This window comes from Bombina bombina, chromosome 10 (assembly GCF_027579735.1).
Source record: "Bombina bombina isolate aBomBom1 chromosome 10, aBomBom1.pri, whole genome shotgun sequence".
Classification (NCBI taxonomy): domain Eukaryota; kingdom Metazoa; phylum Chordata; class Amphibia; order Anura; family Bombinatoridae; genus Bombina; species Bombina bombina.
In genome coordinates this window covers 28,413,147-28,440,177 of record NC_069508.1, presented here as the reverse complement: position 1 = coordinate 28,440,177, position 27,031 = coordinate 28,413,147, and the positions used below count along the sequence as shown (strand labels likewise).

Genomic DNA, 27,031 nt, shown 5'->3' with positions numbered 1-27,031 from the left:
GACGCCGGGATAACAAGACTACCGGCCAGGATTGGTTTGATAGCAAAATATCTGAAGGATCCTAACAGTACCATGATAACAATAGGTTTATATCACACATGCAAATTGAGTGTTTTCTTTCCGAGTGAACAAAGGGGTTACTTGTATAGAGCTTGGGTTATTGTATGTGCCAATTTCAAAAAGAGGGATTCATCACATGAAAAACCTTTTCAGTTGAAAACACATTTACGGTGGTAAGGTTCTAACAACGATATGATATAGCATTTTTTGGGAGCAAATCACAGATAGATTGTGATCATAGTCTTAGTTTGTTAAATACTTCCTTTAGAAGTGCATCATAAAACTATAAATATTTACATATATATTTTTTGTCACGTATTAGTACATTTTTCATTCATTTTGTTCAACATTTTATTCAGATATCCGGGTCTCTGACAAATGTCTGAATCGGCATACATTTGGACAAATTGCAATTGTCTGAAGCTGTATGCACACCTAATAATAAGATTGTATAAAACAATAAAAGTAGGTGAGCATAGCTTATTAATATCAGTCCAAATTAAGCAAGAAATGCTGTCTAAATAAAAATAATCTCAATTATATTACCTGTAATCCAGACCTGATTCCTGAGCAAATATGTGTTCCTCCAACTGCTGTTTTTGGGAGTAGATTTTTAAGGTTTACTCGTTGGGTATCATCAGTTATTTGCCGAAGGTTTGAAATGATAGATGCAGAACTTGAAAACTTGACAATTCCAATGTAACTATTTATTTCTATGATCTGAATAAGGAATACTTCTGCAGCCTGGTAGAGTCGTCCTATACGATCATTCTGCAATAATGGTAAAATAGTATAACTAAATTAGTATTTCTAGATTAAACACATGAATCATGGCCAGATTTATCAATGGAAGTGAATATTATAGGTAACAAGGTAGACAATTCTCAGAAAAGAACAGTAATGAAGCTTTTATTGACCCAACTGGGACTAGTGGAAGGGTTGATGGAAGGGCAGTGGATAGCACATTTAGAAGGTCTAAGAAAGTGGGATTCTGGAATTAACTCCTTTCTAGACCAGAGCCTGATATACTGGTGGTTAAGTTTTATGAGGTTATATGTTAAATCTAAATGATATCATAGTATGTATATATATATATATATATATATATATATATATATATATATATATATATATATATATATATATATATATTTTATTATATTAGTTGCTTAAATATTTAAGCCATAAAAAGGCAATAAATGAGTGTTTGAAAACAAGGCTGTGTAGAATATAGGATTGTTAAGGTAATTGCCTAACTTTCGGGTAGATTACGAGTTTTGTGCTACGGCTTTTAACGCTGAAAAAAATGGCAATTTTAGCATAATGGCAGGAACACAAGATTACGAGTTGTGTTGGTATAGCTATACCGCAAGCATTTTAGCCTGTAACACAACATCCATTCCGCGCTTAAAAAAATACGTTTTTGCGTTGTCTTTTCATAGTGCCGGTATTACAGGTTGTGAGTTGAGGCTAAAATGCTTGCGTTACAGCCTATACCGAGACGATCCATACCGCCATCTGAAAGCAGTAGTTATGAGTTTTGCTCAACAAAAATGTTTAAAAAAAACTCATAACTAAAGTGTTACAGAGTACACTAACACCTATAAACTACCTATTAACCCCTAAACCGACGCCCTTCTGCATCGCAAACACTAGTAAAAACGTATTAACCCCTAATCTAATCTTTTTGGCGTTTGTTTCGCACCCCGTTTAGTGCAAATTTCATAATCTAGGTGAGGGTTTCCACACATATTTTTGTGCACTCTCTTTTTATTGCCTGTTTTATCTGTCTCAGCAGAAGAGATAAACCGGGGAAAACCTAGGCTCCAACATGGTGGACTCCATTACATTAACGCCTTCAAAACAGCCTGTTTACCCTGGAAGTCAGCCATCCATATCGCTTTCAAGACTGTCCTTTTAAGACACTTTCCCCTAAAATACAGTCTCAGTTTCACCAATCATTAATTTTCACCTTCATTACTTTCCTCTAATCTCTCTTTCTCTAATTTCCACTATGTCATTTTCACTCCTCTTTTTTATCACTTCAACCACCCCACTGCTATTTACTCCCCTATCAAATTCCTACTCCAGTTTACACTATTCAGATTGCTATCAGATTAGCTATGCAACAAATCTTGTTTTACACTGTATGTAGTATATCATATACAGGATTGTTCTTCATTCACTAAAATATATATATATGCATTGGTGTTCCCTGAAGAGCGTTCATGTTCTGAGCAGAAGCCAATCAGCTGTTCGTATGTTACATAATGACAAAAAGCATTATAGAACACTTACATCGTTCATACTGCCAGAAACATCAAGCACTAAAGTGACCACTCTGTTTTTATGTTGCAGAAGTGAGAAGGAAGGGACAGGAATGCTGGGGCTTGTGATTGGAGTTGTGGACTTCATGTCATCAGAACTCATGATAACATCCCATGTACTGCGAAGGTTGCACACTTTATTTTGCAGATTTGGAGCTTCATCATTGTGCGTATTTTTATCACAGAAGTCTGTTACCTGAAAATAAAAAACATTAATAATATTGTATGATTATATATACTGTATCTAATCTATCTATCTATCTATCTATCTATCTATCATCTATCTATCTATCTATCTATCTACCTTCATATGGTAATGGAGCAGATGATCATTCTTCCTTTACCAAATGAAGCCAGATCAGCTCTATCAATAATCGCTTGGGGGAGGTAGAGTGTGGGTTGCTACACTTCAGAAAAACATTTTATTAATAAATAATACAAAATAAATACTAAAATCTGTGTACTGACTGCTACCAGTTAGAGGGCGGAAGATTTGAGCTGCTTGGGAGGGATCGGGAGGTGGGAGGGTTGAAGAGGGATCCCTACAAAAAAGAAGAAGTAAAATATGCCCTAAACATGCATACTAGCAGACTGTGTGCCAATACCTAAGAGGGTGGTGACAATTGGGGAGGTTAAGGGGGAATGAGAGCTGTTTGGGAAAGATCAAGTAGGGCTCAGGCAGCAGTGGGAGGTGTCAGGTGGGAGGTTAATCTCTACACTACAGTTAACCTTACAAGCTACTCAATTAACTTCTTCACTGTCTGGAATATTAGAAGTGTGAAGCACAGCTGCAATTAGCTGACTTTTAATTACCAAAAAGCAATGGCAAAGCCATGCATCTCTCATAATTTGTATTATTACTACACAAGTGGTATGTAGATAATTTCAGTGAGAATCCAATAGTTTACAAGTTTTTCAATATGATTGCAGTTGGCAGCATTAAATATACCAAAATGGACCTAGATCAATACCTTGGGTTTCTACTTAAAATAAAAATAGTTTTGATAGGTAAATTAAAAAAAAACAAGACACGGGGTAAGATTTCTGTGTGTGCCACTGGCAGTCAAGGGAGGGTTGCATTACTACTATGTGTGTTACTGGCAGTAAAGAGATAACATTAATTATTGCATGTTATTGGCGGCCAATGGGAAATATAATCACCACTCATTTGTGAAAAACCTATATAGTGAAGTCAAGGGAAGGGGCTATGAGTAAACCCACATACCACCTCTACAAAATCAACTAGAGATGCCCAGTATGTTTGTGAGGGACAGCTGGTAACCCTAGTGCATCAGAAAGTGTGCACATTAAAAAAATGTCCACAGTTTCATAATAGAAATAAAAAGGATATTTTCTTATTGCATGCTGTGCCTGAATCATAAAAGGCTAGTGCCCCTTTAAAAAAATATACAGAGGGGTCAATTTATCAAAGTGCGAGCGGACATGATATGATGTAGCGTATCATGTCCGCAGCACATCGATAAATGCCGACAGCATACGTTGTCGGCATTTATCATTGCACAAGCAGTTCTTGTGAACTGCTTGTGCAATGTCGCCCCCTGCAGATTCGCGGCCTTTCGGCCGTTAGCAGGGGGTGTCAATCAGCCCGATCGTATAGGATTGGGTGGATTGAAGACCGCAGCCTCAGAGGCAGCGGACAAGTTATGGAGCAGCGGCCTTTAGACCGCTGCTTCATAACTGCTGTTTTCGGCAAGCCTGAAGCCTCCATTCGGAGCTTGATAATTTGGCCCCAGAGACTGATCAGCTAACAACTCTCAGCAGTAAGTATATATCGAAAGGATTTTTCACTTACTATCAGCCTTAAAGTGCCATTATAGTAGAAAACTGACGTTTTAATTTGTTAAAGCATGTCATTTTTAAGATTAGCTTCCCTGCACCTCTATGTATTTAACCCCCATAGAATAGAAGTACCACTTGGCACCCGCAGAGCACAGCTGAGCAGAAACTGACATTCATCCAATCAGCAGCACTAGTTACACAGTCGCGCCATGTGACTAGCACTTCTAATTCGATCAAGAGCAGTTTCCGCTTGAGACCAGCAGTGCTTGGCGGGGCCTGAGCAGTATTTTACTGTGTGTTTAACCCTTTGTGGGGTTTAAATATAAAGAGATGCAGGGTCGCTACCCTTAAAAAGACTTGCTTTTATGAATTAGAGCATAAAATCTCTCAACTATAAGGGCCCTTTAAACTTGAAACTCCTTTTATTATAATACAGTAAAAGCAACAACTCACAGCACATGAGGATAGACTGACAGGTACACACTTATCTTATTAAATGTAACAATACTCACATGTGTCATGTCCTGAGAAAACATAATGGATTCCTTGATCAACTGGTCCTTCTTAGGGTAAAACTCGCAGCCTTCTTTATAAAGCCCAGTACTAGTATCAATTTCACAATCGATCAAATTCCCTTGGTACCTCTGCTGGTTTTTACCTTCAATACTAAGGGAGCACCTGGCACAGAAAAAAATTATATATTTTTAAAATGTAAATGAGATATGTACATGTTTTCCTTGAAGTTCAGGTTCAGCAGACAAGTTTTCCTTGAAGTTCAGGTTCAGCAGACAACAGAGGGTCAATCTATCTCAAGTGATATAACATAGGTTTTTATTTTTAACATTTTTTTTTTACTGATTACCTCTACTGTATGTGTTGGCATCGCAAAACCACCAATGTTTTATTTTTATTTTACTTGGTTTAACTACGGCATGGTTTAACTATCGCATTGTGTCATGGTGCTCAACACATTTTACTTATACCGATAAGAAAACCTCAATATCTCAGCTCAGGATGGTCCTAGCTCCTTGGAACAAAAACTGATTTCTAGATTACATTACAAGGTGCATGTTCAAAAACATTTTGAACATTCTTGATCCTTAGAAAAAAGGGTAGCAAATCATGTCTGCTCGACCTTGCTAAATGCCGACAGCATACGCTGTTGGCATTTAAAATTGTACAATTACCAAAATAAGTCCTTAAGTAATGGTCCTTATAAAACAAAGGCGCCCCTAAAGGCTTCCGTTGGTAGTATTATGGCACCAGGATCTGCTCTTCTTTGAATCAAGCAGATAGATACTGAAATACAAAAAGGAAAAAAGGTGCTCCAGTGGAGCAGGTTATCCCACAAACTTGAGGATGTCACAAACCCTGTAATCCCACCATAGGTTTATATTTACAAGGGGAATGCACTATAATTCAGTGCAAGTCAGGCAGGCTGGCTGGATCAGATCCCCCCAGCTAGCTCACCGTGGCAAACCGGATCCAATTGTAGGATTGAAATAACCCAAGGATGGAGTGTGATCAGGCTAAATTATTCAGCAGCCAGAATAATGCTCATCAAACCATCAATAAGTAAAAAGCCCCTATATGCAAAGGGGTATTTTATTCATAAAAAGTTAAAAACAAACTGCAACGCGTTCCCCAGTGCTAATGGCACTGCTTCCTCAGGCAGATACATAAAAAATGAACACACAAAAAGCCACGTATAAAGCTTAAAGGGAAACTGAACCCAATTTTTTTTCTATCGTGATTCAGATAGAGCATGCAATTTTAAGCAACTTTCTAATTTACTCCTATTATCAAATTCTTTTCATTCTTTTGGTATCTTTATTTGAAATGCAAGAATGTAGGTGCTTTCCATGGTCTGAACCAAAAAAATTAGCTTAGATGCCTTCTTTTTCAAATAAAGAAAGCAAGAGAACGAAGAAAAATTGATAATAGGAGTAAATTAGAAAGTTGTTTAAAATTTCATGCTCTAGAGGAGTTTCCGGAGGAGGAGCACAGGTGTGTGATCAGGTGCTGCACCTGTCCTGATCTCTCCTACCTACAAGCTGTTGGTGTGGAACCGCGCCCAAAACCCTCTAGTTTAGGGTGGCTTGTATTGCTGAATATCACCGCTGCTGGAAACTTCATAGTGCCCTGACATTGCACTAAATAGCTGCAGATAGCAGCTCTGAAAAAGGACCTATCATTACAGTAAAATTAATACTCTTTAAAAAACGGCTGTTGTCACACAATCTCCTTATTAAGCCGGGGCAACCCAAGAAGAAGTGTTCAATTAAAAGACAAGTCAAACTCCCGATCACTGCCGAATAAACTGAAACCGAGGACGGAGCTGAGAGGCGCTGCACTTATCATAAGTCGTGTGGACTCTGCTAACTTACCGCTCTCCTGTGTTTACTGAATACCTAGGAGTTGGAGCTGGAGTTACCTGTACTTCACACCGGCACTGTGGCTAGAGCAGTGGGTGCGGATGGTGTAGCCTGTTGTTTCTCTTTTTACTTGCATCCCTGCGCTGAAGTGGCATTCCCCCTCCCACCGGTGCTGCGTGAGGGGGGGCCACTGCTGGAGGAGACGGGTCGATCCCTGGTGCAGGGCTGGCTCCGGGGAGGATAACGTGGAGCTGCTGGAGTGGTAGCTGTGGATGCCCTCTTTCCCGCCTCTGCCTTCTTTCTTCTGCCTCTAGCCAAGGTGTTTGAGACTCAGGAGTGCTGTCGGTGTCGGCTGGCGGAGTGACTGTGGCAGTATATGAGTCACACCCCTGAGAGTAGCTGACCGGCTTTCTTGAAAAAGACGCAGGAGACGAGGTTATTGGTATCTGTGTATTGCAGTCTGCTGATTTGTTTTTCGGCAAACGTTGTTCCCTCGACCTGGAAGACGCTCCCCTTCCCACCGATGCTGCGTCAGGGGGGGCTGAGGCTGATGATCGCTGGTTATCCCCTGCTCAAAGCTTGGTCTATTGGTTCTGGGTAACGTAGAACTCCTGGGATAAAACTTGCAGTTTTCCCTTTTTAGCCGCCTCTATTCTGAAATGACTTGACTCAGTACTGGATCCTTATTACTTGTTCTTTTTTTTTTTTTTTCCTTTGCTGGGGTTTGCATATAATCTATAAGCTATGACAGCCGGCTTGACTTTGATATAAATAACGGCTATTGCTTGCAAGCACTGTACAACATTTAATTTTGTTAGATCTGTTCTCTTTAGCTGTTATTTACGATAAAACCTAGAACCCCTTAGTTTCTAACTGCTATATATTTTTCCTTGAAAGTGCATGTTGTTAATTTATAGCAGCAAAAAGGGAAACATTGTATTATTTTATTCTTGAATTATTTAGTTTGTTACTAACTGACTGGGGGTTTTCGCTTGCTTCTCTCTTAGATCCATAGCAAGTGTACTATAACACCGGGCCACTCCATGTAGTTCTACCTAAGTTTGAAGACACATCCAGCGGTATTAAAATATACTATGAGTACTGACTTCAAAAAAGTAAAATATATTTAGCTTAGAGGTGTGTTTGACCCTGACTTAAATAACGGCTACTGGCCTATAAGCGCTTTATAATACCTAAATTGGCTAGGTTTGTTTTCTTTAGGTTGTATTTATGACAACTTAAAATTTAGAACCCCCTAGTTTCTAATTGGTATATATTTCTCTTGGAAACTGTATGTTGTTAATTTGTAGCAGCAAAATGTGAAACATTGTATCTTCATATTTCCTGAACCATTCAGACTGTTACTAATTGACTGGGGGTCTCTTTTGTTTTTTTCACAGACCCACAGCAAACGTATTATAATATTGAATTACCCTATATAGCTTTGCTCAACTTTTAAAGCTACATTAAGCTCTGTTAAAATTTATCCGGAGTACTGGTTTCATAGCAGTGATTTACATTTAGTTTAAAGGTGTGTTAATAGTCTACAAGTAATCTGGTGTGCCAGATACACACAGGTGAAATAATCTGAGTATCAATTAGCTTAAAAGTACCTTAAAAGCTGATTTCTTTCTAAAATTTATAAAATATTGACCTGATGGCCTAGGACTAGGAGACTTGAGTTGCTAAATACTGTTTTTTTTCTGTTCTTAGCTGAAAATTTAGAACGATATATTAATCACTAATGAGGGCTTTCTTAAAGATTAGAAAACTGTGGGCTCCACAGCAGGACCCCTTCTCTGTGATTTGATATATCTTATCTTGTCACCAGCTTGACTGAACCTGACTCACTTAGTTCACGGTTAATTTTTCTTTTCTTTCTCTCCTTTTAGAGGAGAAAATAACCTACACAAAAGTGTTCACTTTTTCACAAATCCTTCACTTCTCTCTCCTTTTTCAGTAGATTAGTCTGTCTCTTTCTTCCTTTTTTTTTTTTTTTTTTTTTGCTCCCTATCACAATTCACTCCCATTATTTTATGGATAAATTTCTACACACACAATCTCGCACATCACCTTCAGTCATGTCGGCTAGACAGAGGGATAAAAAACATAAACCCAATACAGAGCCTGTGGGTGAGCCACAATTGGTAACCCAAGAATCATCAAATTTACTTGATTCCGCTGATACACAGTCTCTAGTCTTAAATATCTCTGCTGCTCTCGCACCTAAGTTTGATTCACTTAGAATAGAAATCAAACAGGATATTGCGCAGCTAGTTACAGAAGTCAAACAATTCTCGGAAAGATTCTCTGAAGTTGAACAGAGAGTATCTGACTTAGAAGATCTCACTCTAGCTCAAAACAGTAAACTAGAAGCCACTTCCTCAGCCCTTGCTAAATTGCAAAATAAAGTAGAAGATTTGGAAAATCGCGCCAGGCGCAATAACTTGAAAGTAGTGGGGGTACCTGAGGGGAAGCAGTTTGAGGATTTAAATACATTCATAACACAAACATTACCAGCATTATTGAACATACCTCAAACGCAGCCAGTTATAGAAAGGGTGCACAGGTTAGGGTCATTACCGTTATCCAAAGAAAATATGAGGCCAAGGCCAATCATAGCTAAATTCCTGAATTACCAGGACAAAATTACATTCCTACAAGCCTTTCGTAAAAATCAACCTATATTACTGGAAGGTACAAAAATCCTTTTATTCCAGGACTATGCAGCTGAAACTGCCTCAAAAAGAAGGCAGTTGGCTCCGGTATGCACTAAGTTTATACAGCAGGGGCTGCGAGCGACAATTTTACATCCTGCTAGGTTACGACTTGTGTGCAACAACACTTTGCATTTTTTTGATTCTGCCAGTACGGCAGAATCATTTTTCACCAAAAACTGCACACCTGAGCAGTTGAGGTGACACACTATCTAGTTTTTTTTTTCCTTATTGGTAAAAATTAGAATAGATCTGTTATTTCTCATTTTTTCCCTTAAGATGGGCCCTTTTCAGCAAATGGGCAACATACGGCTCAGGTGGGTCAGTCGCATGTTTTGGGGTTTTCTTTTTCCCTTTTTTTTTTTTTTTTTTTTTTTTTCTCTTTCTTTTCTCTTTTTTTCTTCTTCTTCACCATCTTCCCTTCTGGAACATAGATATCTACTATAATGACTGGGATTAAATTTACCTCATGGAATATAGGAGGGTTAACTTCTCCTATTAAGAGAAAAATGATAATCTCCTATTTGAAGAAAATAAGTACTGCTATTGCTTTTTTACAAGAAACCCACTTAAAGACTCAAGAAATTCTTAAACTAAAATCTTCTTGGGTTAAGGAGGTCTTTTTCTCATCTAGTTCTAGCCGAAAAGGGGGAGTTGCTATTCTTCTGGGTAAAAAACTCAAATATGAGATAATACAAAGTGAATCAGATGAGGAGGGGAGATATATCATACTGAAAATTAAGGTTGCTAATGTTTTGTACACTTTATGCAATGTATATGCCCCAAATGTTTTTAGTCCCTCATTTTGGGATACGCTTCAGGCCAGGCTTATGACATGTGCAGAGGGTTTTTTAATTTTAGCTGGTGACTTTAATATGGCTCCTCAATACCCAATTGATAGGATGAGGCAGCAGCCATTAGTCAAAAAAACCAAAAGAGATAATCTCGAGGCAAAGTTGTTCTCCAGGATTTTTTCTAACTTGAGAGTTAAGGATATTTGGAGGATATTGAATCCGGATACACGTGATTTTACATGTCTCTCAAAAGCACATAAATCACTGTCACGGATTGATTTATTTTTGGTTGATGAAAGACTTTGTAAACACAAAGTATCAGCTCAAATTCTGCCTATTGTGGTATCGGATCATGCTCCAATTTGCTTTGAGATTTATACGACTGGCCCTTCACATACAAATAATCGGTTTTTCTTTCCTAAATATTTGTCTGCTGATTCTGGATTCAGAAGTTTCCTCGAAACTAAGTTTCAGGACTTTGCCTTGTTTAATGCGGAGGCTAGAGCCCGTCCTTCTTTGTTTTGGGAAACTGCTAAAGCAGTGTTGAGGGGGGAAATTTTGGCATATACCATTAGGCGTACCAAGAAATTTAAAAAACGTGAAAATGAACTTCTTCGCGCAGTTACAAATGCTTATAACTCATATTTATTAGAAAAGACGTCTCAGAAATGGGTTAAATATATTGCTGCATTAGAAGAGAGAGACTCATTCCTACTTTATAAATCTACTCAGCAGGAAGTTCGGTTTTCTGCGAAACTTTACAAATATGGGAACAAGACGGGAAAACTTCTGGCTAGACTGCTGAGGCAGGATTTAGGCTCTCAGTTAATAGATTCTCTAGAAAAAGAGGGACAGATGTTTAGTTCCTCTCAGGATTTTGTTCAAATTTTCTATGATTACTATAAGGGAATATACTCCCCCAGGACTTCTGACCTCACAGAACGTCAGAAGTTCTGGGGAGAAATTTCTTTTCCAACATTAACACCTAGTCTAATTAAGGAACTTGAATCCCCCATTACGGAAATAGAAGTTGCAAAGGCAATTAAAAATTTGGCATATAACAAAGCACCTGGCCCGGATGGAATACCTAATGAGTTTTATAAAATGATACCCTCCACTGTAATACCTGATTTAACCTTGTTATTCAACTATATATACACAGAGGGAAATGAACCCTCATCTAATTTTACAGCTTCATATACGTCTTTAATTTTAAAAAAGGGCAAAGATGCAAGAATGGCCGAGTCATATAGACCCATAGCTTTGACGAACACCGATTATAAATTGTTGACTACGATTCTCGCCCAGAGACTCCAGTCCCTTCTTCCCTTGATTATTAGCCCAGATCAGGCTGGTTTTATGAAGAATAGGAACTCTGCAGCCAAAATAAGGGAACTCCTGCTTACCTTGGATTACTTTGCGAATGGTACGGATGCTGATCATTCAGAGGAGGGAGGTATTCCAGACTTGGCAATCTTGGCTATTGACGCCGAAAAGGCCTTTGACTCAGTTTACCATGATCATCTTCTATTTTCATTAGAACAATTTGGGCTAAAAGGTAAATTTGCTAAGTTTATTGAAAAACTTTATCGTACAGCCTCCACAAGAATGATAGTAAATGGCCAGCTATCTCCAGAAATAATTCTGCATAGGGGGACTAGGCAGGGGTGTCCCCTTTCCCCGCTCCTTTTTAATATTGCTATAGAACCTTTTGCTATAATGATAAGACAGAGATTGGAGGGGATTGGGGTGGCTGGGCGGGAGTTGAAAATAGCATTATATGCTGACGATATTCTCATTTATCTTTCTAATTTACGTAGAAATTTGCCTACTCTTTTATCAACTATACAACAGTTTGGTTCCTTTTCAGGGTATAAGGTAAATATAAAGAAATCTGAACTTCTCTGGATAAGGCACACAGACAGCTCTCCTATAAATGTACCCTTCTCTATAGTGAATGACTCATTTAGATATTTGGGTATAAATGTCTCAAGTAATCCTGATTCCTGGTATTCCCTGAACATTCCTCCTGTGTTGAATAAGGTTAAATCAGTTTTTAAGAACTGGCAGACTTTACCCTTGTCCTTGTCTGGACGCATAGCAGCTTATAAGATGATCTTATTACCAAAAATTCTATATGTCCTTCAAAATATTCCTTTAATTTTAAGAAAGAACGATTTGAGTTTATTCAATTCACAACTCCGGTTTTTCCTGTGGCAGGGTAGGAAATCCAGAATATCACTTGTAAAACTCTCCCTTCCAATAGGATCCGGAGGCCTGGCTTTACCTGATTTACGAGTATATAACTATGTATTTCTGGTTCGTATTCTAGCAGATTGGCTTTTTGCTCATAATTATGTTACAAATAATGACTTAGAGAGCAGTATTTTGTATCCTTATTCACTAATTGCGTTGATTCATCTCGACACTATTCATATCCCACCCCAAGTTAAACGCTATAGATCTATTTATAATATAATTCTAGCTTGGAGGAAGATATGTACTTTGTTAGGAATAGAACATCGGGTGTCGAGCTTTCTAGGTTTTTTGGGGAACCCACAATTTCAGCTAGGAACACCATCTTCAATCTTTTTAGAGTGGAAGACCCAAGGGCTTGCTAATGTTCTTCAGATACTTGACATAGAAAAAAGATGTGTGAAATCATTTGACGCTCTGAGGGTGGAATTCAATATCTCCCAGAGAAACTTCTTTGCCTACCTTCAGGCTAGACATTATGCTATGAAGTTAGTGAACGAGTATGGCTGGAATTGGTCATTGGGGCGCATAGAAAACTGGTTCATTCTGGCAAAAAATAGACTCATGTCAATTTCTCCATGCTATTTGATTATTGTCTCCGATAGGGGCACAATTAATCTTGATAAAATTGCTATTAACTGGGCCACATTGATATCTCAGGAAGTAGAATCTAAAATACCTTCTCTCTCAATTCGAAAGGTTACTCAAACAACCCTTTCTGCCACATGGAGAGAATCTCATTTGAAGTTGTTACATATGACATATTTTACACCAGAAAAAGGAGCGAGATGCGGCAGTATGAATTTTATTACATGCCCTAAATGCTCGTTTCCCTCTGCAAACCTCCTGCACATGTTATGGACCTGCCCTAAAATTAAAAACGTATGGTCCAAAGTCCAATTTTGGCTTTGTAAGATACTAAAGCTCTCATCATTAAATTGGATAGGCAAACATATAATTTTTCTTTTTTCTGACCCAGAAGATAGACAACTCAATGTGAAGTTTATTAATATAACTATATTGGCTGTCAGATATCTTATTTTTAAAAAATGGAAAACGCTTACGGTCCCTAGTATATCAGAAATTAAAAATTGTTTAAAAAAACAATGCATTCTTGAACAATATAATATTAGTGTTGATAATGATGTCCAGGTTGTTAAATTCTTTCTTAAATGGTCAGCATTTATAAAACTTCTTTCTCCCACGGAGATTGAATATTTGATATATCCCTTACGTAACTCTGAACTAGTTCTGCTGGGGAGATGGTGAAGGCTTTCCCCTTTTTTTTTTTTTTTTTTTTTTTTTTTTCTTTTCCTTTCCTTTATAAAATATAAAAACCCAACAAGGAGTAGTCAAAATGGGAAACACATGCGCCTTGTGGATTATTTATACATGCTAAGTACTTTTCTACTTTTGTTTGGTGGTCCCATGTACAAGGCTAAAAAAACCTAATTCTTTCTTTTTTGTATTCTGTACATATTGTTGGTTGTAAATAAAGACTATAAAAAAAAAAAATTTCATGCTCTATCTGAATCACAAAAGAAAAAAATTGGGTTCAGTGTCCCTTTAACAATTAGTTTGCACAGGTTAAAACATTTGGGTAATCAACAAAGCAACCAATAGCAATGAATCTTTGAGTTCTCATTTGACTACTCATTTAATCAGTTACTGCTGTGTTATACCTATTATATGTCCTTTACCTTCCCTATATGATATCTCTACTAATACAAAAGATGTTACATAATGTATACATAGTAAAAACACACTACCATATTATACATCCATTTACCCAATAAATGTTTGATCACCTTCTAGATCTTCCGTGATCATGTTGTAAACAAACACCTCTTAAACCGCAATGTTCAGTCGACCCGTAACTACTTCTGCACCACATGACGTTACATCACCAATGAATCCACGTTACGGGGCGGTTGCCATGGTGAGTTATAATATACACATTTTAAAACCACGGTAAGAGCCAATCACTGATGTCAAAAAGAGGGAGAGCAAACATAAAAACACCCATTATTATAAACAGAGACTCATTTGCTGTTAAACCGCAAACCTCCCCAGTATTAATGATGTACATCAGTATTGGGCCAGGTAAAATTGTATTGGACAATCACAATTATCACATTGTAACATTGTAACGTTGTATACGACTTACAATTGTTGCAGTTAAACCCAATTGATTAAGTATCATCATTTGCTCACATAAGGGTGCATCATAACATATGCAGTAAAAATACAAAAAAATCTCTACTCATATACAGAGCCATATACAACAATATACAGACACACATATCTCCTCAACTAAAAATAGTCAAATTTGGTATATGTGTATAAGTACCCATATTAACATCAACCCCTAAATAAAACAACAAACTAAAATGCTGCCAGATCTATGTTTTCAATATTGTATGTACACATAGAGGCCAATTTAACAAAGATTTTGCAGACCTGATCTTCCGCAAGACCTCGCTGAATGCGGAGAGCAATACGCTCTCCGTATTCAGCATTGCACCAGCAGCTCACAAGAGTTGCTGGTGCAACGCCGCCCCCTGCAGACTCGCGGCCAATTGTATTTTTTGTTACAGGTAAAAGAGCTGATTTCTTTGGGGCAATGCCCTGCAAAAGGCAGTAAGGGCTATTGGCAGTTTAGTTTAGGCTAGGTTTTTTTTTATTTTGGGGGTTTACCTGTTACCCCTAAACCTGTTTACCTGTAACCCCTAAACCTAACCCTAAGTCTAACCCTAACACCCACTAACTTTAATATAAATAAAATAAATATAAATAAAAATTACAATTAATACCTAAATAATTCCTATTTAAAACTAAATCCTTACCTATAAAATAAACCCTAAGCTAGCTACAATATAACTAATAGTTACATTGTAGCTATCTTAGGTTTTATTTTTATTTCACAGCTACGTTTGTATTTATTTTAACTAGGTAGACTAGTTAGTAAATAGTTATTAACTATTTACTAGCTACCTAGTTAAAATAAATACAAATTTACCTGTAAAATAAAACCTAACCTGAGTTACACTAACACCTAACCGTACACTACAATTAAATCAATTACATTTATTAAATACAATTAACTAAATTACAAAAAACCAAACACTAAATTACACAAAGTAAAAAAGAAATGATCAAATATTTAAAATAATTACACCTAATCTTAATAGCCCTATCAAAATAAAAAGCCCCCCCCCCCCAAAATAAACCCCCCCTAGCCTATAATAAACTACCAATGGCCTTTGAAAGGGCCTTTTGCGGGGCATTGCCCCAAAGAAATCAGCTCTTTTACCTGTAAAAAAAAAAAATACAAACAACCCCCCAACAGTAAAACCTAGGGCATTTAGCTCTTTTTCCGCCCAAACCCTAATCTAAAAATAAAACCCACCCAATAAACCCTTAAAAAACCCTAACACTAACCCCCGAAGATCCACTTGCAGTTTTTGAAGACCCGACATCCATCCTCAACGAAGCAGCAGAAGTCCTCATCGAAGCCGGCAGAAGTCTTCATCCAAGCGGGCCGAAGTCTTCATCCAACCGGGCAGAAGTCTTAATCCAGACGGCATTTTCTATCTTCATCGATCCAGCGCGGAGCTGCTCCCTCTTCAAGACATCCGGCGTGGAGCATCCTCTTCAATCGACTGCTCTTCCAGAATAAAGGTTCCTTTAAGGGATGTCATCCAAGATGGCGTAACTTAAATTCCGATGGGCCGATAGAATTCTATCAGCCAATCGGAATTAAAGGGTAAAAAATCCTATTGGCTGATGCAATCAGCCAAAGGATTGAACTACAATCGTATTGGCTGACCCAATCAGCCAATAGGATTTAGCTCACATTCTATTGGCTGTTTCAATCAGCCAATAGAATGCAAGCTCAATCCTATTGGCTGATTGCATCAGCCAATAGGATTTTTTATCCTTTAATTCCGATTAGCTGATAGAATTCGATCAGCCAATCGGAATTCAAGGGACGCCATCTTGGATGACATCCATTAAAGTAACCTTCATTCTGGAAGAGCCGTCGATTGAAGAGGATGCTCCGTGCCGGATGTCTTGAAGATGGAGCCGCTCCGCGTCGGATGGATGAAGATAGAAAATGCCGTCTGGATGAAGACTTCTGCCGGCTTGGATGAAGACTTCGGGCCGCTTGGATGAAGACTTCTGCCGGCTTCGAGGAGGACTTCTGCCGGCTTCGTTGAGGATAGATGTCGGGTCTTCAAAAACTGTAAGTTGATCTTCGGGGGTTATTGTTTATTGGGTGGGTTTTATTTTTAGCTTAGGGTTTGGGCGGAAAAAGAGCTAAATGCCCTTTTAAGGGCAATGCCCATCCAAATTCCCTTTTCAGGGCAATAGGGAGCTTAGGTTTTTTTAGATAGGATTTTATTTGGGGGGTTTGGTTGTGTGGGTGGTGGGTTTTACTGTTGGGGGTTGTTTGCATTTTTTTTTAAAGGTAAAAGAGCTGATTTCTTTGGGGCAATGCCCCGCAAAAGGCCCTTTTAAGGGCTATTGGCAGTTTAGTTTAGGCTAGGGTTTTTTATTTTGGGGGTCTTTTTTATTTTGATAGGGCTATTAGATTAGGTGTTATTAGTTTAAATATTTGATCATTTATTTTTTATTTTGTGTAATTTAGTGTTTGTTTTTTTTGTAATTTAGTTAATTGTATTTAATTAATGTAATTTATTTAATTGTAGTGTAAGGTTAGGTGTTAGTGTAAGACAGGTTAGGTTTTATTTTACAGGAAAAATTCTATTTATTTTAGCTAGGTAGTTAGTAAATAGTTAATAACTATTTACTAACTAGTCTACCTAGTTAAAATAAATACAAACTTAGCTGTGAAATAAAAATAAAACCTAAGATAGCCACAATGTAACTGTTAGTTATATTGTAGCTAGCTTAGGGTTTATTTTACAGGTAAGTATTTAGTTTTAAATAGGTATTATTTAGTTAATGATAGTAATTTTTATTTAGATTTATTTTAATAATATTAAAGTTAGTGGTGTTAGGGTTACGTTAGGGTAAGGGTTAGACTTATGGTTAGGTTTAGGGGTTTATAACTTTAGTATAGTGGTGGCGATGTTGGGGGCGGCAGATTAGGGGTTAATAAGTGTAGGTAGGTGGCGGCGACATTGGGGTCAGCAGATTAGGGATTAATAAGTGTAATGTAGGTGTCGGCGATGTTGGGGCGGCAGATTAGGGGTTAATAAGTGTAATGTAGGGGTCGGCGATGTCGGGGGCAGCAGATTGTGGGGAAATCGTGCACAAGCACATAAAACCAGATCAAAGCAGCACTGGTACTGGAGTGCTGTATGGAGCAACTTATTGCCTGTTAACGCCGGGTTTATGAAAACCTGTAATAGCAGCGCTATAGGGAGGTGAGCGGTGTACCGAGCAGCTCTTACCGCAAAACTCATAATCTAGCCGATTGTTAACTAACTCCCTATTTTAAAGGTACAAGTGCAGTTGATTAATATCGCTAATATTTGGACTAGTAGGCGTCCACTATAATTTATCTAAGTTCCAGATATTAACATGAGTTGGTTATTGATTGTATCACATACTCTTAGCTCTTACAAGAGCAACTATTATACAACTATTGTATTTTGCGTTGTTAATATCGTTAGCCCTTGTGAACTGAGATAGCAGTTTAATAGAGATTCTGTGGTCTTTAAACAGTATACTACCACGTATATCATTACGTAGCCACCATATATAGAAATTCTATTGCTATTGGGGCAATGTGTATACCCTAGTCTAATCACAACCATGCCGCTCTGATAGATTTAAAATCACAACAATTAGGACCACATCGTCCCACACAACCCCCTTCAATTCAGGTGACACGTTGATAATTTCACATCATAATCACTCATGATAGGGATTTTAATTATTTTGTTTACCCATCTTTTAAGAGTTTAAATAAAGGTTATATTTTAAATGTTTCCTGCCTCTAAAATCAGTCTGGGCAAAGAGTGCTAATAAAGCATTTCTGTTTAGGGAATCTTGTTCCTAAGTTGTTTGCCAGATCTATGTTTTCATTTAAACCTTCTGGGGACAAGGTCTTTAATTTCCAAATCCAGTAGGTTTCTCTCTGGCGGAGTCTATTGAACCTATTGTAATATATGTATTTAGATATAACTTCTATAGGTAATATCTTATAGATATCTTCTTTTCCCCCATGTTTTAATGCACTATGGCGTGATACACTCTGTTTTGTGTAGTTTTTCTTAACATTCCTTTGATGTTCCCCTCATCTAGTTCTAAGGGTCCTACAGGTATGACCACAATATTGTTTCCCACAAACACATGTGATCAAATAGCTCAGATATGTGCTCTCACATGTCATCCTGGTTTTGATAGGGAAAGTCTCACCTGTAGAATTGGACACAAAAATGTTTCTTCATGCCAAATAACAGGTAAGGCAGGTAAGAAATCTATTTTTTCCGCACCTATAAATACCTTTCTTGAGGTTCAAAAACCCTGTAACACCCCCACCACTCTTAGCCTCCCCCAACTTTTTCTTTGTGGCAACAATCTTACTGGGAGCTATGCACAGTGGGGATGTCAGTTGCCTTGATGCTGAGATGGTGGATCTGTGCTGGCTCGTGGAATGCAGCTGTAAGTGTTGTGGGCTGCAGCACGCCCGATGGTAATCCATGCTGGTTGCTTGTAGCGGTCGAGTTCCGAACGATGATGGGGCTATGTCCCTGATCCCTTTTATATGAGTCATGAGTGTGATGTGAATTTAAAGGCTTACATGCCTGTTATTTGCACCGTAGCTACCACAGGGCCTAGGATCTCTATCACAGAGCTGCCATCGGCCTGTGTGGCTAAGCTCCGTCCCCAAAAGTGTGAAGCTTTAAGACTTTTCTAAGCATTTGAGTAGAGTTTTGGAAATCCCATGGTTATGTTATACCTTGTGCCACGCATGATTAAGTAAAACCTACACATTTTAGCATCTCCATTTATGCCCTTAAAATATGTTGTGTCACCTAATTAATATAAAGAACCAATTGTTTAAATATTGGTCAAGAGAAATATAATACTATGTATTATTTCCCTCACTTGGTTGATTTTGAAAAATGATTTTCAATGAGGTCTTTGAAAGCCAAAAATTTCTAATAAGGTTGGTACTTTTGTAATAAAGTCTTACATAATTAGACCCTACAACTACTTTGATGAAGCTGAACCATTCATTTTAATGGCATACTGGTTCATAAAGACTATACAATCAGGTGCAAGGATGAGATTTATCCTAAATAACTATATTTAAGCAATTCTTATGTCCCATATCCTTCAGTAAAGTTAGAAAAACAATGAGTTATCTTAGTTCTTTCTAAGTCAATGTTATATTTAAAGAGACATTAAAATAACATTAAGCTTTAATTATTTAGGGTTTTATTTACCAAGCTGCGATAACAGCTTTAGAGCCCCAGTATTATAGGCTAACTTAGAGCGAGCCTGAAATGCTAGTTAAGTAACAGTGGCTTGAAAACCGCTACTACTTAACCTGTCTGCAACCCTTATCTAGCAAAGTTAATGCTCGAGCGAGAGTGACAAATTCAGCGCAACTTGTAATCTAGCACTTAATGAGTTAAACCGATGAAAGTTAAATCACGTCTGCAAGTAATCTAGTAGAATAGTTACACAAACTTTGACTAAAATATTAATTTTGATAGTGCTGTATTATTATTATTATTATTATCGGTTATTTGTAGAGCGCCAACAGATTCCGCAGCGCTAATATATATTGAACTGTAAAGTACAATGATTAAATAGTAAGAGTCTTACCTTGTGGCTTCCCTTGTGGCTTCTTTGTCACCATTATTTGATATGTAATAAGGAACTTCTTTATTCGACTCATCAAACACCCCCCATCTATAGTGAGCCCATTCATGGACAAATACTTTCCCTGCAATAAAAACAACCATTAAAAAGATTCTTGCAAGGAGATGTATTGTGTGTGTTTAGTCCAAACATGGTCATTATTATACAAATTTAAACATTTTATCTAGCTAAACAGATATTCTTGCTTTGGTCTTTGAGCCAATCAGCAGCAGTCACTCATCCCAGCTGAGTGTGAGTGCTTGATTGTGCAAATAGCCATTTCTATAGGGAAACAGTGATATCTAGCTACCTGTATCTGTGCAGGTGGGTATCTGTGGGCACCTATTTGTCTGCACTTGATACCTTGTTGGGTTTATTAATGTGGATTGTGGATTTCTTCAGTTTTCAGTATGTAGCTGGTGTTGTTGATAGGTTAGAGTGCCTACTTGTGTGTGCATGTTGTTGTCAGTGGGTGAAGTTTTTTGTGTGCATGTTGGTGTCTGTGGTTGCAGTTATGTGTGTGCATGTTGTTGTCAGTGGGTGCATGTCTTTATCTGCATGTTATTATTTGTGGGTGGATGTTTCTGTTTGCATGTTGTTATCTGTGGGTGCCAGATCTATGGGTGTACATCTGTGCGTATGTTAGTATATGTGGTTGTAGGTTAGTGTGTGCATGTTGGTGTTTTTGGTTGCAGGTTAGTGTGTGTATGTTAGTATATGTGGTTGTAGGTTAGTGTGTGCATGTTGGTGTTTTTGGTTGCAGGTTAGTGTGTGTATGTTAGTATATGTGGTTGTAGGTTAGTGTGTGCATGTTGGTGTTTTTGGTTGCAGGTTAGTGTGTGCATGTTGGTGTTTTTGGTTGCAGGTTAGTGTGTGCATGTTGGTGTTTTTGGTTGTAGGTTAGTGTGTGCATGTTGGTGTCTGTGGTTGCAGGTTAGTGTGTGCATGTTGGTGTCTGTGGTTGCAGGTTAGTGTTTGCATGTTGGTGTCTGTGGGTGCCTTGACATGTGAATTCAAGTGCTCAGTGCCTATTCACTTAAAGGGACAGTGTACACCAATGTTCATTTAACTGCATGTAATAGACACTACTATAAAGAATAAGATGCACAGATAGTGATCTAAAAATCCAGTATAAAACTGTTTAAAAACTTACTAAGAAGCTCCCAGTTTAGCTCTTTTAAAAGGTAGCTGGAACACCCACTGCAAGTGGGAAATAGCAGTCACTCCCCTCCCCCTTCCTCTGCATATGAAAAGACCCTTTACACAAACAGGTGCAAGCCATTAATGTCTCAAGAGGGGTCAAAAATTGGACTATGACTAATGTCTCATTAGGTCTAGAACTGAACCTGATTAAAGGGACATAAAAGTGAGTTCACCAGAGTTTAACCAGTGGATCGCAAGCACATGACCCAAGGGGGCCTAAATGTGTGCTAATTATTCCAAAAAATTGACATTTCAAGCATGTATATGAAAACATTTTCTGATGTTTTTTTTTACCTTGTGGCCCGAATGCTTTGTTCAGTTCGTCATTTGTCAAATAATCAGGTGTAAAATGAATGTATCTTCCTTGTTCTCCACATCCTCCATATTGCAAAGTATACGGTTGTTGTGACGGAAACTTCCAAAATGGATTTGCAATAATGACATCTGCCTAAAGCAGTTATCAAACACCATCAGCATGACATGTAAATAATAACAAGCTTAAACATGTGCCTATATCTTTAATAATTGTGAGAGAATAATCTGCACTGACGTTTTTATACACAAGGTTATTATATTTATATATTTTATACTATATATGGTAAAAGTTAGCTCTCATTTAAAACCCAAAAGATGAGGAAGAGAGATGAAAGTCACAATTAAACTTACATGGTTCAGAGCAAATTTACTTTATTCTCTTGGTATCCTTTGTTGAAAATCATACCTAGGTCGGCTCAGTATCAGCAATGCACTACAGGGAACTAGCTTGTAATTGGTGGCCACATTTATTTGCCTCTTGTCATTGGCTCACCAGATGTGTTCACCTAGGTCCCAGTTATGCATTACTGCTCTGGAGCTGGATTTAACCATGTGTTTAACTCATCTGAAGGGTTAAACAGATAATTATGTTTTAGTAACAGTGTAATAATAAAATTATCTGAAACAATAGAGCATTTTCCTTTTGCTCTGTTATGTCCCATTAATCATACAACAAATTACCGTAAAAGAAATTGAAATAAAGAATAACTGCAGTATCATTACATATATTTATATATTTATAATATAAAATGGTTATAATTAGGATTTTGAAAGTTATGGGCACAAAGTTTAATTACTGTAAAAGTTTTAAATTTAAAGGGACATAATCCCATTTTTTTTTCTTTTATGATTCAGATAGATCTTGTGATTTTAAACAACTTTCCAATTTACTTCTATTATCAAATTTGTTTTGTTGTCTTTATTTCCTTTTTTGAAATGGATACCTAGGTAGACTCAGAAGCTGCTGACTGGTGGCTGCATATATATGCCTCTTGTCATTGGCTTTTTGCTAGCTCCCAGTAGTGCATTGCTGCTTCTTCCACAAAGGATACCAAGAGAATTAGATAATATAAGTCAATTGGTAAGTTGTTTAAAATTGTATTCTCTATCTGAATCATTTGGGTTTTATGTCCCTTTAAATATTTTTATTAAAAAATATTCACTATTTAAAATAAAAATATTAATACAGGTAACCCTCAGTTTACGCCGGGGTTAGGTTCCAGAAGGAATGGTTGTAAATCGAAACCGTTGTAAATTGAAACTCAGTTTATAATGTAAGTCAACGGGAAGTGAGGGAGTTAGGTTCCAAACTCCTCTCAAAATTTTCGTAAGTAACACCTAATACATTATTTTTAAAGCTTTGAAATTAAGACTTTAAATGCTAAACAGCATTATAAACCTAATAAAATAATCACACAACACAGAATATATAATTAAACTAAGTAAAATGAACATAAACATTTGCTAAACTGCATTATAAACCTTAGGAAATAATCACACAACACAGACTTTACTGGCATTTTTCTACAAACAGTTCTTTCTATGCATTCCAATCTGGACTGATTTATAAACAGGAAGATCTTGTTCCTATGAAATCTGCTCAATAGCTCAGGTCTAGCTAGACTAATTAATTCCAGCCTGTTTCTGTGCTTGGCTTTGCATATCTTTGCTGCAACACAAGCGGACAGCTCCACCTACTGGCTATTTTTATCAATGCAATGCTTCTCAATGCTTGTCAATAATAGTCACATGACTAAAGCGCAAATTGAACCAGCGTAAATCGAGGGCCACCTGTATATCACTTTATTGCCAATACCAACAGTGAAATGCAAATGTTATACTTCACATGCTATAAATATTACTATTTCAATTTTGCATATAAATTTAAAGATACCAGAATATTAATATATTTCTCATGATGGTCTCAGTTTTCCATAGGAACATAATGATATAAAAATATCAAATCTTATTGAATACTTTATATATTCTCTGTATGCACAAACTATTGCAAAAATATTCTCCAAAATTTTACTAAACATTACCAAAAATATTTATGACTTATAGTTAAAAAAAAAACCAACACATATACTAGTGCACACGTGAATCAAAATTATTATTATTTTTTTTTAAATGGACATAAAATCAAAATATGTTAGATTAAAAGATGAAAATAAGAATTATAAAACAAATGTTGTTTCTTTTTTTAAATGCACTTAAAACCTTTTGCCAATATGCCTGTGTCAAGTTGTAATGAAAAGTCTCTAAATGGAATAAAAATGTTAGGTCAGATTACAAGTGGAGCGCTAAATTTAATTTTCTTGAAAGCGATATTAGCACTCCACTTAATAATACTAGCGCACGGTAAATGTGCGCTTGTATTACAAGTTGAAAGCAATGTATTGCTGGGAATAATTAAACTCACAAGAGCACGCTTCCTTATGCTCATATGGGAGCCTCGGACTCATGTCATGGGACACAGCATGAGAACTCGCGCAGTGCAGAGGGTAAGTAGCGCAGTGATGGGCATCAATTTGTAAATATATATGTATATGATTATATACATATACTGTATATTTATGTGTTGATATGTGTATATACATATAGTAACACATAAATATATATGTATATAAGCATAGATATAAATATATATTTACTGGGAACACAGAGTTCCCATAGACCGTAATGTAAAGGCACTTTTCAGTGCCCTTTTTTTTTCTAACACCCCACACCCGCCAACTTTAAAGGCCCAAAACTGCCTAGTGCAGGGTTTTTTTTTATTAAATTTGCCTGTTTGCGGGCGCATGATAATTTAACGTTCCACTTGTAATCTAGCCCATTATTTTTCCTTACAGCTATTTACATCAAAATATGTAATATGTTGTTGCTAAATGAAGTAGTAAGAAAACCTTTAGCCTTAGGGTTCATAGTTTCTATTACATGAAAATAAAAAATCCTTGAGTTTTTAGGCTCTTTACATTTCAGCAAATACTGATTATTATTATTATTATTATTATTATTATTATTATTATTATATTATTATTATTATATTATTATTATTATTATTATTATTATTAGTATTATTATTATTAGTATTATTATTATATGATGCAATAGGGTCTTAAGGTAAATGAGAAGTAACTTTACAACTTACCTTGTCATAGGTTTCAGTTTTTGGCTTTAAATATTTGCTATTTGGTGACCAGTTCATTGGAATTAATATTTTAGCGCTTCTTATAAACAGTCTGTTCTTTGTTGCTTGATATAAATATGTTGAGGCTTCTGTGATCATATCCTGGGACAGGAAGAAAATATTATATAGTAATACAGTATTTCATAGGTTTAGTTAAAGTACAAGATCTTAACCACAAACTTATAGCAATGTTCATATTTGGTCATCTATAACAGGGATGGCCAACTGGAGTCCCAAGGGCCGCATGTGTCTCTTTGCACCAGTTCTTGCACCCACTAGGAAAAAGCAAACCTTAGTGAGTGTGCCATAGCAAGTGTGGCTTCATAAAAAATAGCACTAAAAATGTATTTTCTGATGACTTACGGTAAGGGAGACAAACAAGGTAGGTACTACTCAAAATAGCCCTCTGTAGGGGAGAACAGCAGATATAGGGCAAACTTTACCTTTTAAACCTAGTCTTGTGCCACTGGGTAGTTAAAGGAAATATGTGACCCCTTAAGGCTTCTAAAATATTGTTCTATATGTTAGGAAGTAGGCCAACACTGACCTAAATCAATTTCTATCTATCTATCTATCTATCTATCTATCTAGCTTTCATATTTCTGTCTATCTACATCTATCTATCTATCTATCTAGTTGTCACTATCTATCTATCTATCTACCTATCTTTTTATCTATATACCTATCTACATCAATAACTGTCTGTCTATCTGTCTATCTATCTATCTATCTATCTATCTATCTATGTATAATCTATCTAGCTATAATCTATCTATAATCTATATATTTATCTATTTACCTCTATCTATCTATCTATCTATCTATCTATCTATCTATCTATCTATCTATCTATCTATCTATATATCAATATCTATATATCTACATATCAATATCTATCTATCTACATATCAATACCTATCTATCTATCTATCTATCTATCTATCTATCTATCTATCTATCTATCTATCTATCTTTCTATCTATCATGTGCACATGATTTTGTATATAGTTTATCAAAGTACCATAGTAATATATATCTCAAAATAACAAGAGTATTGCATTGAGAAATGATACTTTTTTATTGGACTGACTATATATTTATAAGATGAAAGCTTTCGGAAGAATGTCTTCCTTTTTCAAGTCTGAAGCAATACTGACCAATTTGATGGAATTTACAGATTATATCTTAAAACATAGGATGGCTAGAAAGACAGAAAGTGTTACAGAGGTCTGAATGCCGGGGGAGGAGGGGGTGTCGTAAAAATTATGATGGGGGTTTAGGAGACAGATAGTGTCAGCAAAGGATAACAGAGAGGAGAAATATATGGTTATACGCAAAGAATATACTGACATAGTAGTAAATATTAAATGTTATCAAGTCTAGTGGCATATTAGAATATTTATTTTAGAATGTCTACACTTTACTATCCAGTTCTGATATGTATGCAACGTTATTAATCTGGTTGATTGCATTTGATTCTGTATCTCTGGTGCCCATAAAAAAAAGTTGTTTGCATTTGCCCTTACCTGAATACTTGTAATTAGTTTGGCATCTTCTGTAGAGTTCGGATTAATTGCAATCACAATATCTTCATATCCATTGTTATTAATTTTGACCATAGAACAATTAGTTCTATAGAGAACTTGCAGCAATATCCCTAATATACACAATTTGCAGAGTGCCATTGTACAAATGATAGACTGTACATGAAACACACGTATATATATAGCCCTGAAAGATTTGTATGTTTACTTTGCTGTATCTGCTTTCATTCCATCACTGGACAAGTTAGAGGATAAGTTTTGATGAGTCAGTGTTGAAATCAAGCAAATATGATAATGTATTTTTTTGTGAATATTCTACTTCCTTGTTTTCTTTTAAATTTCCCAATAAATATTATAAGGTTTTATTTTTAACAGAAGGGGCTATTCCAATCTTTCCAATTTTTTTTCAAGATAATCAAAAATTAGTACTGTAATAGATTTTTTTTAACAAAATGATCCCAATCTTTCTGAGCCAGTCACAGACAAGACTTTAAAAACAGACAATATCTGATTTCCCTTTTCTTACAAAGGTATTAGGAACTGTGAATAATGGATGCTGATCACTGAAGCAACAAATGAGTTCAAAGGGTTAATTGAGTTGGTTT

The 27,031-nt window shown here is 36.6% G+C and overlaps 1 protein-coding gene across 1 annotated transcript in view; it reads right to left on the bottom strand.

Annotated features, from left to right (window-relative positions):
- The window catches only part of LOC128640677 (calcium-activated chloride channel regulator 1-like), a 58,289-nt gene extending 31,722 nt beyond the window's left edge, over positions 1-26,567 (bottom strand). Inside the window, exons 1-7 of the mRNA XM_053693108.1 lie at positions 26,409-26,567; positions 24,844-24,984; positions 21,672-21,825; positions 20,139-20,259; positions 4,700-4,865; positions 2,359-2,583; positions 607-831 (exon numbers count right to left, since the gene is read on the bottom strand). Coding sequence (XP_053549083.1) covers positions 607-831; positions 2,359-2,583; positions 4,700-4,865; positions 20,139-20,259; positions 21,672-21,825; positions 24,844-24,984; positions 26,409-26,567 — 1,191 coding nt within the window. The remainder of the gene's footprint in view (positions 1-606; positions 832-2,358; positions 2,584-4,699; positions 4,866-20,138; positions 20,260-21,671; positions 21,826-24,843; positions 24,985-26,408) is intronic.
- Between the last annotated feature and the right edge of the window lie 464 nt (positions 26,568-27,031).